A 17,633-nucleotide genomic window follows, 5' to 3' on the forward strand; every position below is an offset into this window, starting at 1 on the left:
GGGGTGAGGAGTGGAGAGAAAACACCAGGACATGTCCTGAGTAGGCACCTCTGCTGGAACCTTACATGAGGCTGAATACATAGGTCATTTGATTTAACTTTATGTTAAAACATCATGCATAGAATGAGGTGAGGAAGGTCACTATGTCTACACGTCCACGTTACAGTTGAGGGGCTGAGGCTCAGATAAGTTAGGTCATCTGCACAGAGTTACCCAGCAGGTAAGAGTCTCTGCCAGAACAGGAATTCAGGGCAGCTAGGCCCCAGTGCCCATGTTCTAGATCCTTCCTGATGCTGCCTCTAGGTATGCGCTATAGTTTCAAGGTTGATTATGACCTGATTATGGTCACAGGTACACACATACCACCAGGCATCTGCCTCCATACTGGTCACCTGGCCATTCCATACCATCTCAGGGAAAATAGCCTCATAAAAGGGAAAGAGGACTGGCCAAAATCCAGAAGATCCAATCAGAGGTCTGGTTTGTGTTTTGTTTTTACAACATAAATTTCTCTCTCTCTCCCTCCCTCTTTTATGTCCCCCTCTGGCCCTGTTTGCCTCTCTCACTTCCTCTTCCCCCGGCTCTCGTGCAGGGCTATGGAGGGAGGGGTGGTCCACGTAGGGACGCATACATTTGCTGATAAAGACACTGCCTACCACATAAAGACATTTCCTAGATGCCACTCAGGGCTGGGGAAACAAAATGTATCTCCTGGTCATGCTTGCTTTCTTATTGAGACAATGAGAGCTAGAGAATCAGTCCATTGCTCTCTTTGCCCTGGTTTCCAGGAATCTCAGAACTCACTTTTACAATCAATTGTAGTAGCTATCCTATGTATAGTGTTCCTGGTAGAATCAATTGCTTCCTTCTCCCTTGTCCATTTATAACTTTTTTCTCACCAGTTGAATTCTATAACTGGTTCATGGTTTTGCTCTGTTTACACTTTTTATTCTAGGTTGACCTAAATTCTATTTAGGAATAGGCTTGATATAAATAAATTTTTCTTTTTAAATTAATAGGTAACTTTGGGAGCACACAGTATTCCCTTGGGAGAGAAGAAGGGGCGGGGGGGGGGAAAGCCCAAACCGAACTAAGACACCCAACACAAAATGGTTTCTTTATAAAAATCCTTTTACTCTAATCAGTCTAATCTGAGAAAATTAAGTTTTTCACTCCTGTTTTCTTTGGGAAACAAAATAATAGCTGCCACCCTTCAGAGGCCAGGAGAGCCCAGGCCTTCTTAACTGATCCCTCTAAGCTGCCACTGCAGCTGAAACACAGAGCTATCCTTGACCTCTGCCTGCGTTTTCTGTTTGGTTTCCCAAGCCTTCATCCCTGATTCCTAGGCGGTGGGTTGCATGCTCTCCTGTTGTCCCCCCTGTTACAGATCTATTTTATGATGGGCTTCATAACTTAGGCAAGATTGTGATTTATCATTCTTCCTCTGCTGTGACAGTCTGAAATATTTGCCCTAGGTATTTATGTAGAGATTTAATAAATTCTAAAATTTATTGGTTCTGCATCAGGCTCAGACCTCTCTGTGGAGGCATAGGGACTTTAGGGGGGTCCTTGGATAAAAAAGAACAGCAGATGTTCAGCACTTGCACACACAGGCAGTTGGCATTATTGCCCGCCCTTTCCAGAGCTCCTTACATACGGCTCCTGTAGTCACAGTGACCCCGGCCATGGGGGACATCACTCCCAACCAGGGCCAGCGGGCCAGTGTGCGACTCACCTGGTTCATCTGAAAAACAACAAAAAAAAAAGAGGCCTCATGAGGTGCTGAATCCAGCTCTTTCACAAGCACAAATTCTAGTAGAGGCTGACTTACAAGAAGGCTCTACCCAGAGGCTACTACCCCTCCCAGAAGACCTGCTGTTCTAGTCAGTGACATTTTAATCCATCATTAGAAATTCTGGAAAAGGGTGAGGCAAGGTAAGCTTGGCTTGGGAAGAGGCAAAGGGAACCAGAATTAACTGTATCAGCTGTGTACCAGGTACAGTGCTAAGCACTAGCCAAAGGATTTTCTTCTGCTCCACCCTTTGCATAATTATCATTGTCCCCATTTTACAGATGGAGAAACTGATGTTCAAATGCAAGGAGGGGGCTTGTTCTAGATCACGTATTCCCAAGGGACAGAGACAGGATTTGTACCCATGGTGGACAAAGGAGGTGGGCAGACAGAGAGACAGATGGTAAAGGGGACAGGGACCAGGAAGAAAGGATAAGACCCCACGAGAGGCCTACTGACCCTGAAGAGGTAGAAGCCAATGGCGAGGTGAGGCTTCTGGTTGCGGTGCCTGTGTCTGGGCTTCTGGAGCAGGGACACCAGCACGCTGCAGAGCGACCGGGACCTCCTGCCCTCCTGGGGCCTCCAGATGGACAGCAGGAACTGCGGGTTCTTCCAAAACGTGTCTGGGGCAAAACACAGCAAGGTGAGACAGGTTTCCTTAGTATCCTGCTCGCCAAACCACAGGGAGGGGCACAGATCCAGGGCACTTGCCTGGGACTCCCACTCCAGGGCCACCTGGACAGAGCTGGGGCCTCTCCCACCATAGCTCTGTCCCTCTCCCACCCACCTTCTCCACCTCGGGTTCTTTTGTGGACACACAGACCAAAGGTTGCTGCTGCTGCTGCTGCTGCGGCTGCTAAGTCACTTCAATTGTGTCTGACTCTGCAACCCCATACACGGCAGCCCACCAGGCTCCCCTGTCCCTGGGATTCTCCAGGCAAGAACACTGGAGTGGGTTGCCATTTCCTTCTCCAATGCATGAAAGTGCAAAGTGAAAGTGAAGTCGCTCAGTCGAGTCCGACTCTTAGCAACCCCATGGACCACAGCCCACCAGGCTCCTCCGTCCATGGGATTTTCCAGAGTACTGGAGTGGGGTGCCATTGCCTTCTCTGAGACCAAAGTTTACTCTCCCTGTATTAATAGCTTTGGCCCAGCACACTGCCTGGCACAGACTTTGTGTCCTGTATGTTCACTGCCTGGGTTGGTGACTGTGTTAACTAACTGGAGAGAAGATGCTCGTGGTGCCAGGGCAGCTGCATTTTAATGGAGACCAAGCCTTAGCTTATGGGCAGCTTCAGCCTTTGGGGGGACACTCAAGGGGAGAGAAAGTCAGAGCTGAGAGGGAGAGAAAGTCAGAGCTAAGACCGCTGTGACCTTGCTGAAATCCCACCCTTCTAATCTTTCCTGCCATGGAGATGGCTCAGTACCTCCACTGTGGAGAAAGGGATGCAGTCCCCAAACCACTCCACTTGGAGAATGTATATATGTTCATCTCTTGTACTTGATGGCCTGAGAATCCTTGACTTTGTTTTTCTATCACACTCCAAGTAAGGAGGGCCTGATACATACAATATAAATACTAATTTCAATCCTGCCTGTTACCGGGTTGTTATTTCAGCATATCAAAGGCCTTGTCTGAAAACCACAGAAAGATGTAACTTTTCTATTATGCATGTGTACCTGTGGCCTCCTGGTGCTGGTTGGGAAAGAGAACCCACCCTCTAGAAAGCTGCAACCCCAACAGATGGGCCGCTTGACAGAGTTCTATGCCTCTGTGCAAATTAGGACAAAGGTGTCCCATCTTCCCACTGGACACAGCCCAGGGCCAGCACACAGAGCTCGGCCAGCAAAGCCCCCTACCTCCTCAGCCAGGTGCCCCGGGCAACGGCTCTGCCCACAGCCCCGCCTTTACCTAGCCACGAAAGCCTCTGGCTTCCATATACAGACTCACCTCGGGGCGACTTCATCTGGCCACCAGCAGTTCTCCCATTCTCCCATCTCCCCTCCAGCATGGTGTACGACCACTTCTGGCCCACCTCCTGAGTCAGCAGGCCTGGGCTCAGTTTACAGATGACCAGAAGCATGAAATGTGCTTTAAAGTCCCGCAGTGACATCCTGTGCAGAGGATGAAAGAAAGACAAGAAAGTGTAGTCGCTCAGTCGCGTCCGACTCTTTGCGACCCTGTGACCTATAGCCCACCAGTCTCCTCTGTCCATGGGATTCTCCAGGCTAGAATACTGGAGTGGGTTACCATTTCCTTCTCCAGGGGATCTTCCCTACCCAGGGTTCAAACCTGGGGCTCCTGCATCACAGGCAGGTGCTTTACCCTCTGAACCACCAGGGAAGCCCATGGAGATGCCATCCAGTCATCAGGACCAGTGGGAAGCTGCAGCCAAGGACCGGGCACCCAGCCCTCTCCAGTCCCAGGGCCCCATCCTCCTGCCCTCATGCAGACCCAGGCGAGTGGGGCCGGCTGGAGCGGCGTGAGGATCCATCAGCAGCAAGAGGTGCTACAGAGAAACCCTACTCTGTGGCTGAAAGCAGCCTCCAACAATGGCTGCCTGAGGGCAATGATCCTGTGCCACTGATGGCGGTGATGAAGCAGAACTGGGATATTCACAGCTGTCCATTGATTTAGACATGTTCAGTGAGAATCACACAGATCTGTTCCTTCTCAGCTGTTGATTAAAAAAATCTCTGTCCCTACAGGCTAATGTTATGGCCCGAGGCATGCCACCTGAACCAGCAAATAGTTTACTCTCTGTAACAGGAAGTAATAGTATTTCCAGGGCTCTTGAGTTCAATGACCTCTTTAAGAATAAGTCTGAAAAGGATTGGTAAGGGGAGAAGAGGGGCCTGTGGGACAGGTTGGAAATTACTAGGAAGGGTGAAATGCGGAGGAAACAAGGAACAGGTGGGTCTCATGTCAGATACCCAGAAGCAGCATCAGCTCAGGGCATCTGGCAGCCATTCATAAAAACAGGTGAGAGGCTTTGGGGTGGGTAGGGTAGTACTGCTTTGCTCTGGAGGGCACAGGTGCAGTAGCTTATAGTTTGGCAAGAAACAGCAGTCAGAGAGGAGGTGGTGGCCACCCGCACGCTCTGCTCTGAGCACCCACTGAGCTCCATGCCACAGGTCTCTGCTCTTATCACAGAGACTGTGGATGTTGGATTGCCCGGCTAGGCTGTGAGCCCCTAAAGGATCTTCTTGATCTCCTAAAAGAAGTGCCTGGCATATATGCTGCTGCTAAGTCACTTCAGTCGTGTCCAACTCTGTGTGACCCCACAGATGGCAGCCCACCAGGCTCCCCCGTCCCTGGGATTCTCCAGGCAAGAACACTGGAGTGGGTTGCCATTTCCTTCTGCAACGCATGAAAGTGAAAAGTGACAGTGAAGTCGCTCAGTCGTATCCGACTGTTCGCGACCCCATGCACTGCAGCCTACCAGGCTCCCCCGTCCATGGGATTTTCCAGGCAAGAGTACTGGAGTGGGGTGCCATTGCCTTCTCTGCCTGGCATATATGAGGCACCCCATAAATGTCTGCTGAATGGATGTCCTAATGTAAGCCACATGTGTCCTGATTCCCTGCGTCAAATACCAGAATTCTCCATCATTATCTTTTCTCAGCAGCAGAATCTTCTCCTTGGGGCTCAGTAGATCCCACATACTCGAGCTGAAAACAGAAAAGAAATGTTTTCATGGGGGAGGAATGGATTACAAAGGACATGCAAGAAATTCTTCAGTAAATGCTCTATAATGCGCTTAGTTGCTCAGTCTAGGCACATCACTTGAGCCAAGCTCTGGACTAGGCTCTTGACATGTTTTATTTTATTTAAGGATAACAACAACTTTACAAACTAGGGATTTTTATTGTCAGTTTTGTGTGTGTGCTAAGTTGCTTCAGTTGTGACCCACTCTTTTGTGTCTCTATGAACTGTACCCCTCCAGGCTCCTCTGTCCATGGGATTCTCCAGGCAAGAATACTGGAGTGGGTTGCCATGCCCTCCTCCAGGGGATTTTCCCGACCCAGAATCAAACCCATGTTTCTTGTGTCTCCTGCATTGGCCAATGGGTTCTTTACCACTAGCGCCACCTGAGAAGCCCCACTGTCATTTTTAGAGGTAAGGAAATTGAGGTTAAAAGAGATCAGGTCACTTGCTTGAAGCCACAAACTTATTAAATGTCAGAACTACCACCGAATCTATATTGCTATTTCTTTTTTTCACAACCCTTCATTTTGGACTTTATTTCTGGCCATAAAAGAGTAAGGCTTTCATGTATCACTTCCCCACTATAAACAGCTAAAAATGGGACAAATACATGAAATAACAGACAGCATGTTTTGGACACAGACGGCAGGCAGCACAGACCTGTGACCTCAAGAGGAGGGAGACAAATGAAGCGAGCCCTAACACTGGCTAGACTCCTGCCTGAAACTAATTCCCCAGACAGCGATGCAGGGGCATGGACCCTGAAAGAGCCTGGCAGTCTTGCTAAGTGGAGGAGACAGAGTCTGAAGTTCAGGGAGGACAAGGCAGCTAGAATTTGCTGGAAACAGTGCCCAAGAGAAGAGGGCTACTTAAGGAAAGAGCTCCAGAGAACTTCATAGGGGGTCCCTTGAGTCTTTGGCTAAAATAAAATCTGTGCATACATGAAATGAAACCCCACAAGACTGGATTATACTGAGCACAATTCCCAGAGTTGACAGTAGGTTGGAAATCATTTGAATTCCCACCAGCCAGGGTTAAAAGACCTTACAGAATACATGGGGTCTTCAGTAAAGAACCCAAAGATTCTACACCTTAATAGTGAGGTCAAATTATCCCCTCAATATAGTTTTTCCTAGATCTGTCCTAAAAGAAAACTTCGAAGTATCATTTTAATCCCTAAGCAACTAAATTTACAATGTCCAACATCTAATAAAAAATTACTAGGTGTATGAAGAAGCAGAAAATGTGATCCATGACCAGGAATAAAAACTGACTTAGAAATAGGAGAAATATGATTGAACTAGTCAATAAGGACATTAAAACACCTATTATAAATATGCTCCATGTTCCCAAAGATGAAAAGCTAAGTGAAAGATATTCTCAAATGGTATCTCTAGATTTAAAAAATATTTATTTAAAATGAAAACTACTTTGGATGAGACTAACTACAGATTAGACACTATGGAATAAAGCCCATCATTTTATTTAATCCTTATCACACTTCTGGCTCAAAGAAGATTGCTTAAGATCACACAGCTAACAAAGTTAATTTAACTCATCATTTTTTCTCAAAACAAGCACTTGTTTTCCTAAACAAACTACTAGCAACAACATTATGATGCTATATTTCTGTAACACTTTAAAATTTATATATATCTTTGGATGCCATTTTTCCACATAGACCCAGTCCCTCTGGCAATTCTCTTTATTAAAATATAATAAATAGAGTGCCATACAACCTATCAGGAGTAAAATTCCACTTACTTTTCTGAGCCTTCAATTTTTCACCCATAAAAATGATTCAGTGATAATGTACATGTGAAAATGTTTCTGTACTCTTAAGTGATATGTGAAAGTGAAAGGCACTCAGTTGTGTCTGACTCTTTGCTACCCCATGGACTATACAGTCCATGGAATTCTCCAGGCCAGAATACTGGAGTGGGTAACCTTTCCCTTCTCCAGGGGATCTTCCCAACCCAGGGAGCCAACCCAGGTCTCCTGCATTGCAGGCAGATTCTTAACCAGCTGAGCCACAACAAAAGCCCAAGAATACTGGAGTGGGTAGCCTATCCCTTCTCAAGTGAATCTTCCCGACCCAGGAATTGAACCAGGGTCTCCTGCAGGCAGATTCTTTACCAACTGAGCTATCAAGAAAGCCCCCAAGTGATATGTAGAGTTAAGTATTATAAATCTTCATTGCCAGACAGGGAAGGACTATAACACTTGGTCTGCCTTTCTGCCTGTGCCCTATGCCAGCCTGTAGCCTGTAAAGCCCACAGGGTTGATTTTAGGCAGAAACAATAAAAAAGTAGGCATCTAATCAGAATGCCCAGAGGTCATTAAGTGTAATTAGAGTATAGGGGCCAATCCTGATCTGTCTGACCCTGACTCGACAAGTCCAAGTGTACATTGACTAGAAAGAGCACCAGACTAGTCATGCTGTGAGACCCTAAATAATTCACTTAGTCAAACCAGTCCATCCTAAAGGAAATCAGTCCTGAATATTCATTGGAAGGACTGATGCTGAACCTGTAGCTCCAATACTTTGGCCACCTGATGCGAAGAACTGACTCATTGGAAAAGACCTCGATGCTGGGAAAGATTGAAGGCAGGAGGAGAAGGGGACAACAGAGGATGAGATGGTTGGATGGCATCACCAACTCGATGGACATGAGTTTGAGCAAGCTCCAAGAGTTGGTGATGGACAGGGAAGCCTGGCATGCTGCAGCCCATGGGGTCACAAAGAGTCAGACACAACTGAGTGACTGAACTGAACTGAAGCATCAGTTTCTTCATAAGTCAATGGAGATGAAATCACCTACCCTATAATAGTGTTGTTTGGAGGACTCAATGAAATGATCAAAATTCAAAAGTTTAGCACAATACTTGCAAGCTCTCAATAAATATTAACTTTAATTATTATAATGAATGAAGTAAAATTGTTAGTCATTAAGTTGTGTCTGACTCTTTGCAACCCTATGGACTATAGCCCGCTGGCTCCTTTGTCCATGGGATTCTCCAGGCAAGAATACTGGAGCAGGTAGCCATGCCCTTCTTCAGGGGATCTTCTCCACCCAGAGAGCAAACCTGGGTCTCCTGCATTACAAGCAGATTGGTCTGTATATTTAGGCATTGTATATGTATGTGTGTGTGTCTGTGTAAATCGCTTTGCTGTACACCTGAAACTAACACGACATTGTAAATCAACTATTATTCAATTTAAAATAATAATAATTATAAACATGAGGGATTGAACCACACAGTCTAAAAGCTTTCCTGATTCAACCTGAGACCAAAAGCATGCACTGGAATTTGTGTGCCAACAACAAACTTCTTTGCAGCCTTCACCTACCCCATCCTCACCCCTCCCAGCCAGCCTCAGATGTTCACCTGTCACTCCAGTCTCCTCTCCACTCTATCTTCCCCCAGGGGTTCCGGAGCCTGACGAGATATTCAGGTCCATGGCTGGTGGTCACCTGCACAAAATGAGAACCAGTTCAGGTGGCTGGGCTGAGGGCCAAGAGCAAATGCTGCAGATATCTGAGTGAGATTCATGCCTGCAGCTGAGACCTTGAAATGAACCATCAAAGGCCCTAGGAGCTGGCAGAGGAGAAAATGGCTCTGCTGTTTTACTTGCTGTGAGACCTAAGGCAAGTTACTTAACCTCTCTGTGTCTGCTTCCTGATCTGTGAAAAGAAATTAGTGATCACGTCTATTGCATGAGTTGAACATTCAAAGATATGTCTACTGAGAATCTGTCAATGTGATCTAATCTGTAAAAAGGGTCTTTTCAGGTATAATTAAGTTAAGGATTTTGAGACGAAATCACCCTGAATCAGTGGCAAATGTCCTTACAGAAGAGAAAAGGGAAAGACAGAGAACGGCATGTGAAGACAGAGGCAAAGACGAGCTATGTGTGTGAAGCTGGGAAAGCTGGAGACACCCTGCGTGGGAGCGGGTACAGAAGGATTCTCCCCAAGCCATCAGAGGAAAGATGGTACTAAGGACACGTGGATTTCAGACATCTGGCTTTAGAAAACACTGTGAAAAAAGGCATTTCTCTTAACTCATAGGACTGTTGTGAGCATTGAGTTAACACTGATAAAGCAGTTAAGACAGTATCACACACTAAGTGCTAAATTTTGTTAATTAAATATAAAATCATAAAAATAAATATTTTAAAGTATGAATTTTGTTATCTAAACATGAAAAAGTTCTTAACACACCAAATATGATTGATGGAGATCTAGGAGATGGAAGTCAGGTGTGAATGGAGCTGAAAACATCTGAACCAGAGTTAAAGGGAATTGGAGGGCTTTAGGGAAGTCGCATCCTCTACAGAATAGCAGGAGTTCTTGAAGTTCAATCTGCTGATTCCTTATCTCCATGCTCTGCTCCTGCTGCGCCCTCCACTGCTGCTGCTGCTGCTAAGTCGCTTCAGTCGTGTCCGACTCTGTGCGACCCCAGAGACGGCAGCCCACCAGGCTCCCCCATCCCTGGGATTCTCCAGGCAAGAGCACTGGAGTGGGTTGTCATTTCCTTCTCCAGTGCATGAAAGTGAAAAGTGAAAGAGAAGTCGCTCAGTCGTACCCGACTCTTCGCGACCCCAGCTCCCTCCACTAGGAAGGCCCTTTTCCCCTGACACAAATCTACTTGTCTTTTAGGGCCAACTCAAGGCCACCTACCCTACAAAGCCTTTTCTGATTTCCCTCCAACCCAACCAGATAAATGTTCTCTCCTACCTCTAAACCCCAGAAGACCTTCATCGTTGCTTCCTTCTTTCAGCTTCTACTTTGCTTCCCTATAGATTTCAAATATGATTTGTCTCCATACTTGACGGTAAGCTCTTTGGAGGTAGGGTCCCTGTCCCTGTCCCATCTTCCTCTCGATGTTTAATAAAGCTCAAAAGGTAGAGAGCATGGAAGGAAACTGGAAGATTGTTGAAAAGGAGCATGTGGGAAAGAAGCAGAAATTTGAAGGGAAACCCCAGACAGAAAAGTTATCATTTAGCAGCCCAGGGCAAAGCGAAGCTCAAGAAATGGTTACAAGACACAAGAGGGCTGTGTGTATGCTTGGTCACTCACTCATATCCGACTCTTCGCAGTCCCATGGACTGTAGCCCATGAGGCTCCTCTGTCCATGGGATTTTCCAGACAAGAGTACTGGAGTGGGTTGCCATTTCCTTCTCCAGGGGATCTTCCCAACCCAGGGATCGAACCCACAGCTCCTGGGTCTTCTGCATTGCACGCAGATTCTTTTACCTGCTGAGCCATCAGGGCTAGATGGCCGACTGGCCAGGGCTGCCCCATGGCAAGAGAGGCTGGGATGATATTGGGAGGCGGCAAAGCCTGAACCCACCATTTCACCCGAGAAAAGTGGCACAGAGGTCTGGGGAGCCCACCGCCTGCTTCGGCAGGCCCACCAGAGAACTGACCCCTAGACTGGGCACAGATAGTAACATTCACCAAGATGATGTAAGGCATTGGGAAGAAGCCCTGGAGAGAAGGGAGAGGCAGAAGGGAGACAGAGGGGCCGGGTTCCACTCACCTTCCTGATGCCTGTGAGTGTGTAGGCATGGCCATCCACCAACCCATTCTCCAGCACCTGCTCATTCTGCAGAGACAAGGAACTCCCGTCAGTGCTCTGTGGGGTACAGCCAACCTGGAAGTCGGGGGGGCCTGCTGGCTGGAGCAAAGGTTTATGGGAAGGGTTGGAAGAGACCTATGTGGTCTTTCCCTACAGTTTTCAAAGCTCTTTAGCACCTACAGTCTTATTTGAGCCTTTGAAGAAGTCAGGGTGCCATTCTTCAGTGATTAGCACCCTGCTTTCCAGAGGGCAACTCAGCTCAGAGCTGCTAAGTCATGTGGGGCGACACGATGGTGGAGGCGGGGCTAAACTGAGGACTTCCTACTCCAGTTCCAGGCTCTTGTTTGTTATGAAATCAGACAGTGATAGCTAGCAGAGCTGGTGAACTGCCTTGCATGTAGTTGACACTCAAGAAATGTTAGCTCCCTTCTCTGCACACCATGTGTATTCTACGGGGTTCTTGCCTGCCCCGGGGGCTCAGCTCTGCTCGTTTAGTTTGAACATCAGGACTCTGGGTGCGGGAATTGGGGGAGTCCGGGGCATACACTGAGGCAAGAGCAGCAGCTGGTGGGTGAAGGGAAGGGGAGTGGGGGAGGACGCTGTCCTGCCAGGGCACAGCCCAGTCTCACCCCGCAGTGGGTCTGGCAGCCAATCAGGGTTCTGCTGTAGATGGCTCGGGTTAGGACATCCCAGAGGTTGTCAGGGGCTTCTGCCAGGTTGATGGTCATTGTCACCCCTCCAGTGAAGTCCACAAGGGCTTCAGACACCTGTCCACACTGCAAGTCTTCATAGGAGCCAGAGAGCCTGCCCAGGAAAGGAACAGACGTGAGAGAAGGAAGAGTGTTTCTACTGTACACAGGACAGTCCAAACAAGTCTGAAGAACCCCCTGCTTGGTTATTCCCAGGGCATGTGTCTGCTATCCCTTCCTCCCATCCCAGGGGCAGAAAAAGAAATACATACTCAGTTTCTATCCCTACTACATAAGTCCGTCCATCAGGGAAAGGTAAGATTCCAGAAAGGTTGTTCCGATGGGGTGACCCTTACAGAAGAGACCCTTTTGTGTCACTTCTATATTTGTTGAGCTATGCCTCAGTATCTCACTTGATAAACTTCCCCTGCCTCCTCTTGCCTTTCCTCAATGTTGATGAGAGAGAGACAGAGACAGAGGAAGAGGGAAGGGCCAGGAAGGAAAGGGGAAAGGTTTGTGCGGTTGTCTTACTTAGCATAGGCCTTTTCCAGAAGAGCTCCCCAGAACAAGTTCTTGTAGGTGGAAGAGACAAAGACCAGCTGGCCAGCTTCATTCACAGGCAGTCGGTCATCCACCACAACCGGAACCCACTTTCCAAAGTGCCAGAACTGGAAGGAGAGAAGGCCATGGAGGATGGTTAGCCCAGGGAGCAGAGATGTGACTCTTCCAGAACCCTCTTTTCTATGGCCTCCTCCAGGCTGGGGCACCCAGAGGACACTCACCCAGAACTGGAAGATGCCAGCATACTTCTCCGTGAAACTCTGATTCAGGGGAACAACACGACTCAGGATGTCCTGGTGCAAACTCAGAGCTTGCAAAGCTGCCAAGAACCAGCAGTCACCTAAGCCAGAAAGCACATGAAATCCACATGAATCTGCTGGACACACATGCGAAGACCACAAGTGTCTGCGTGGATGTACTGTAGAGGCCTGCACAAGCTACCAGTGTCCACGTGAATCTACTGAGGACTAACTGCAGGCAAGAAATGCCTGGTCCCAGCTGCTATCCTCTCTGGACTTGTGGCCTAGTTTAAGAGAAGGGAATTCTGTATCAGAGAGAAAGATGGTGAGTGAGCAGAGCAAGGGGTAGGGAACATTGTCTGGAAATCAGACTTGACACCAAGAACTGAACCATATTCCTAGACTAGTTTTTAGCTTCCCATGTGCCCCTACATCAGGAACTGGGACCCAAACCCAACCAAACTTTTCTAAATCCTGCTTCTGTAACTGATTTAGGCACTTCTGAGAAAACTTCAACCCTTCTGGACTCCATTTCTCTGTCTGTGAAATGGGTATAACTATACACGTGCCTTCCCTCATGGCCAAGGGTTTTTCCTCTTCCTCTATAAAGGAAGTTGGGTTGAAGATAAGTCTGCTCGGATCCTAAAGCATCTAGTGACTGGTATGCCAAGAAGGACTCATTACAGGAACTATGGTAGAGTGAGTCCCAAGATGAAACCCAGACCTGGAGACTGGTTAGGGAGGAGGATCGTTAGGCAAGGTGTAGCGTCCCCATGTTCCCATGCACCCTCAGAGGACTAGTTGTGATTGTTCCCCCATAAAATGACAGCATGTCAAGATGGAGCTCAGGGTGGCCATTTCCTCTCTTGGGATCTCTCAAACCCCCTCCTCCCCACCCCACTCTGCCTTGGCTGGGCTGGGCTGGCAGGTACCAGGTGTGTCTCAGGGCTGTGCAGACTTACCTACCAATCCCTGGCACAGATACAGCCGTTTGGCCTTGGCAGAATAGAAAAGGGGGTTGCTGTGCAGCTCCTGCAGGAACAGACAGAAATGTCCTTCTGATGGAGAACAAAGAAGCCCCTCCAGTGACCATAGTTTCCCATGTCCCCGAGCTAGACTTCTGGGCACATAGATACAGAACATGTGTGAAATCAGGGCTATTCCGGGATTCTGCCCACTGTATTTCTCATTCCTTCTTGCTGCTTGTGTTAAGAGAGAGTGCTAGAGAACCCTGGGTAGACAGTGAGAAGTAGCACTTGTCCCTAAAACGCCTTTTCTTGGAGTACCTGTGACAAATGGAAACATCTGTTTTCTGGGGTGTTCTCACTTTTCCTGGAGATCTTCTCATTCCCATTATTCTCCCTGCTACTCTTCCTTCCCACCCCCAACCCCCAGTGTAAGGGGTCTCCTTGGCTTCCATGCTGAGATGCAGGCAGGGGTGGGGTCAAGGGGAGAGTGGGGCAGAGTGTCTCAAGGGGAGACAGTCTGTGCCCCATGGCGTACCCTAAATCCCTCTGTCTTTTCCTGGGCACCATTCCACAAGGTCTCCCAGCAAACGGGAGACCTGGGCACCACACCACAAGGTCAGGTGCATGACAGACTCGCTACCTCAGCAGTTTCCTAGATTCTCCAGGAGGAGGAGAGTCTTGGCTATCATCTAGTGTAGGAGATCTACTGGGGGATTTACACACAGAGGGACTTGGTGAGTCTTGGGGTTGCAGGCTCTGATGGGGTTGGCTGATAGGGGACAGAAAAGGGGAGGATTTGTAGCCCGGAGTGATTTCGTTCTGTTTACCACACATCTTCAAATTGTTAACCAAGTTTGGGGGAGCTGGGTTGCCTTTCAACACATTAAGAAGTTGCCTTTTAAAGGAACTGTTGATGCATTTCATGGAGAAGACTTTTGTAAAGTGATTAGTAGCTTCTTCACCTAAGTGTTTCATGAGCCAGATGAGCCAGATTTGGGGAGGGTAGTATTAAATTTCCTCTCTGATAGATGGCATTGGTCAGTCAGATAGAGCCAAGCAGTACATTGAGATATATTTCTGGCTGTGACTGTTGTGTACTTCAGGGCAGAGGGTAAGGGAGTGCTTAGACTCCTTTCAAGATCACCCTGGATTTTCTCTGGAAAATGGGAATGTGGGGACTTCCCTGGAGCCCTTCACATGGGGATCAATGACAGTAAGTAAGCCCTGAGCCCTGGGAAGATGGTCTGGGCTCACACTGCTCGTGTGGGGTCCGGAGGCCCCTTACCGGAGGCCGCCTCCACTGCAGGTGGCTTGGCAGCTTCCGCAGCAGGGGCCCGCTGCCAATGGAGCTCAGGGTGGCCGGGAAGCTCTTGTCCTCAAAGAGACAGCCGTCCCTCAGGCACCTTTCCTTCAGGGCCTCATAGTCCTGTCTAGGGGGCTGTGAAAAATCGCCCGTTGAGTCCTCACACCCCAGCTTCCAGTTTCTGCAGACAGGAAACCACATGGCCATGGCCGGGACCACACAGACCCCAGGGCCCTCTGGACAGTCTCCGGCACCTGAAACAGAGAGCAGAGGGTGCCCAGTGTTCTCACGTTCTGTTGAGGCTTTGCCAGGCTTCCCAGGAGGAAGAGGAAGATGGAGGGAATGTGCTGGTGGTGCAGGCAAGGTGGCGGGGGCGGGGGGGGGGAGGCTATGAGAACAGGACTGAAGCACCTGGATTATCCCCATCCCAGGTAGTGGGGGACCTGGAGCGCTGCTTGTTTAAGCGTGGGGGCTCCTGGCGGGAGGTGGGGGCTCCTGGCGGGAGGTCCAGGCTCCCACAGGGAGTCCTGTGGGAAAGGAGGGCCTCCCCAGTCTCAGGGCTGAGTCCTGGGCCCCTGATTGTGCCAGCATCACAGGGATACTCCTGCTTAGTGGGGACACGGGGAGGAGAGGCGCAGGAGTGAAGGTCCGCTCGTGGACGTGGGGGTCCGTGTGCTACACCTGGAGGCGGCAGTGGCTGCCCCTTCTCTGCCCCTCCAGGGAGTCGGAGACTCTCCCTCAGCCCTCTGCCTGCTCCCGTGTCCTCCTCCATCTTCCCTGAAAAACCGTATCTCTTGCTTTCCTCCCTTTATACTCTCTTCAAAACTACTTCCTTGAAGACATTTTTGGCAATGTGAAAAAAAAGTCACACATGTAGGGGCAAGCACCGAGAGTTGCCTGAACCTAGCTTTTCACTCTTTTTTCTTATCAGTAGAATTCCAGTTTTGGCTGCCCAGCTGCAAAATTTTATTTCCCTGAGCTTCTTGGCGGACAACGGGGCCACCATGGCACCTGGTTCACAAGGTGGCAGTGGAGGCGGTCCTAAGATGGCAGAGGAGTAGGACGGGGAGACCACTTTCTCCCCCACAAATTCATCAAAAGAACGTTTAAACGCTGAGTAAACTCCACAAAACAATTTCTGAATGCTGGCAGAGGACATCAGGCACCCAGAAAAGCAGCCCATTGTCTTCGAAAGGAGGTAGGAAAAAATATAAAAGACAAAAAAAGAGACAAAAGAGGTAAGGACCAAGCTCCGTCCCGGGAAGGGAATCTTAAAAAGAGAGAAGTTTCCAAACACCAGGAAACACTCTCACTGCCGAGTCTGTGGTGAGCCTTGGAAGCACAGAGGGCAACATAACAGGGAGAAAAAATAAATAAATAATTAAAACCCGCAGATTACGAGCCCAACGGTAACTCCCCCGTGGAGAAGCAGTGCAGATGCCTGCACCCACCACTAGCAAGCGGGGGCTGGGCAGGGAGGCGTGGGCTGCAGTGCTTACAGTAAGGATCTGGCCTGAATGCCCCGAGGGCAATCTGAGCGAACTAACTTGGGCTAGCAAACCAGACTGTGGGATAACTACCACGCGAAAAGCCAGCCCTAACCTAAGACATCACCAGGCCTGCGCACAGAATAAAGGACTGAACAGAGATAGCCGGCTGCAGACCATCCCTCCGGGGACAGGCAGCCAGAGCCAGAAGGGGGCAATCGCAGCCCCAGAGAGACATCATCTACAAAACTGTAAGCAGGCTTCTTTGCTAACTAAAACTTCTTGGGATTCTGGACAGTCAACATCCACCTGAGAAGGTGCGCCGGTTGTACACCCAGAAAACCAAGCGGCAGGGACGGGGGAGGAGATAAGTCGCAGCAACCGCGTTTGCCAGACACCTCATCACCTGAGCTGCTCGGACCTGGGAAGGGCACAAAACGCAGGCCCAACCTAGTCTGCACCTCTGAGGACTACCTGAGTGCCTGAACCTGAGCAGCTTAGACCTGGGAGGTGCATGCAGCCCAGGGCCAGCCTCGGACGGTTCCGGGTGGAGCAACCTAGAGCCTGAGCAGTGTGGGCAGGGAGGGCACACGCGCCGTGAGTGGGGGCAGGCCCAGTGTGGCTGAGGCACTGCGAGCACACGCCAGCGTTATTTGGTTGAAGCATCCCTCCCTCTCGACAGCACAACTAAACAAATAAGCCTAAAAAAAGTGTCCACCACTGCCCCTTTGTGTCAGGGCAGAAATCAGACACTGAAGAGACCAGCAAACAGAAGAAGCTAAAACAGAAGGAACTGCCTTGGAAGTGGCAGGTGCAATAGATTAAAACCCTGTTGTTAGTACTGACTACATAGGAAGGAACTGACCCCACAATACCCAGAACAACACCAGAGAAAGTCCTAGATATATTTTTACTATTTTTATGATCATTCTTTTTTTAAATTTTTTAAAATTGTTAAGTCCTCTATTACTCCTTTAATTTTCACTTTTATAACCTACTATTACTTTGCAAAAAAAAAAAGACCCTATTTTTTAAAAGCAAACTTCATATATATATGTATTTTTTATAATTGTTGTGACTTTGTTTTTTTTCTCTCTCTCTCTTTTTCTTCTTTCCTTTAATATTGTATTTTTGAAATTTCAAACTCTACTCTAGATTTTTAATCTTTGCCTTTTGGTATTTGTTATCAATTTTGTACCTTTAAGAACCCAATCTTCAGTACCCATTTTTACTTGGGAGCGAGATTACTGGCTTGACTGCTCTCTCCCCCTTTGGACTCTCCTTTTTCTCCACCAGGTC

The 17,633-nt window shown here is 48.6% G+C and overlaps 1 protein-coding gene and 1 non-coding gene across 2 annotated transcripts in view; both read right to left on the reverse strand.

The window, feature by feature from the left end:
- CAPN14 (calpain 14) overlaps positions 1 to 15,054 on the reverse strand; it is a 28,846-nt gene extending 13,792 nt beyond the window's left edge. The window contains exons 1-11 of the mRNA XM_069586311.1: positions 14,830 to 15,054; positions 13,539 to 13,608; positions 12,559 to 12,677; positions 12,308 to 12,444; positions 11,717 to 11,891; positions 11,049 to 11,114; positions 8,892 to 8,977; positions 5,390 to 5,464; positions 3,744 to 3,907; positions 2,252 to 2,415; positions 1,736 to 1,744 (exon numbers count right to left, since the gene is read on the reverse strand). Coding sequence (XP_069442412.1) covers positions 1,736 to 1,744; positions 2,252 to 2,415; positions 3,744 to 3,907; positions 5,390 to 5,464; positions 8,892 to 8,977; positions 11,049 to 11,114; positions 11,717 to 11,891; positions 12,308 to 12,444; positions 12,559 to 12,677; positions 13,539 to 13,608; positions 14,830 to 15,054 — 1,290 coding nt within the window. The remainder of the gene's footprint in view (positions 1 to 1,735; positions 1,745 to 2,251; positions 2,416 to 3,743; positions 3,908 to 5,389; positions 5,465 to 8,891; positions 8,978 to 11,048; positions 11,115 to 11,716; positions 11,892 to 12,307; positions 12,445 to 12,558; positions 12,678 to 13,538; positions 13,609 to 14,829) is intronic.
- Positions 4,065 to 4,136, reverse strand: TRNAH-GUG (transfer RNA histidin (anticodon GUG)). Its single transcript has one exon. It is a non-coding gene; the product is annotated as a tRNA-His (tRNA).
- Positions 15,055 to 17,633: the final 2,579 nt, after the last annotated feature.

This window comes from Ovis canadensis, chromosome 3 (assembly GCF_042477335.2).
Source record: "Ovis canadensis isolate MfBH-ARS-UI-01 breed Bighorn chromosome 3, ARS-UI_OviCan_v2, whole genome shotgun sequence".
Lineage (NCBI taxonomy): Eukaryota > Metazoa > Chordata > Mammalia > Artiodactyla > Bovidae > Ovis > Ovis canadensis.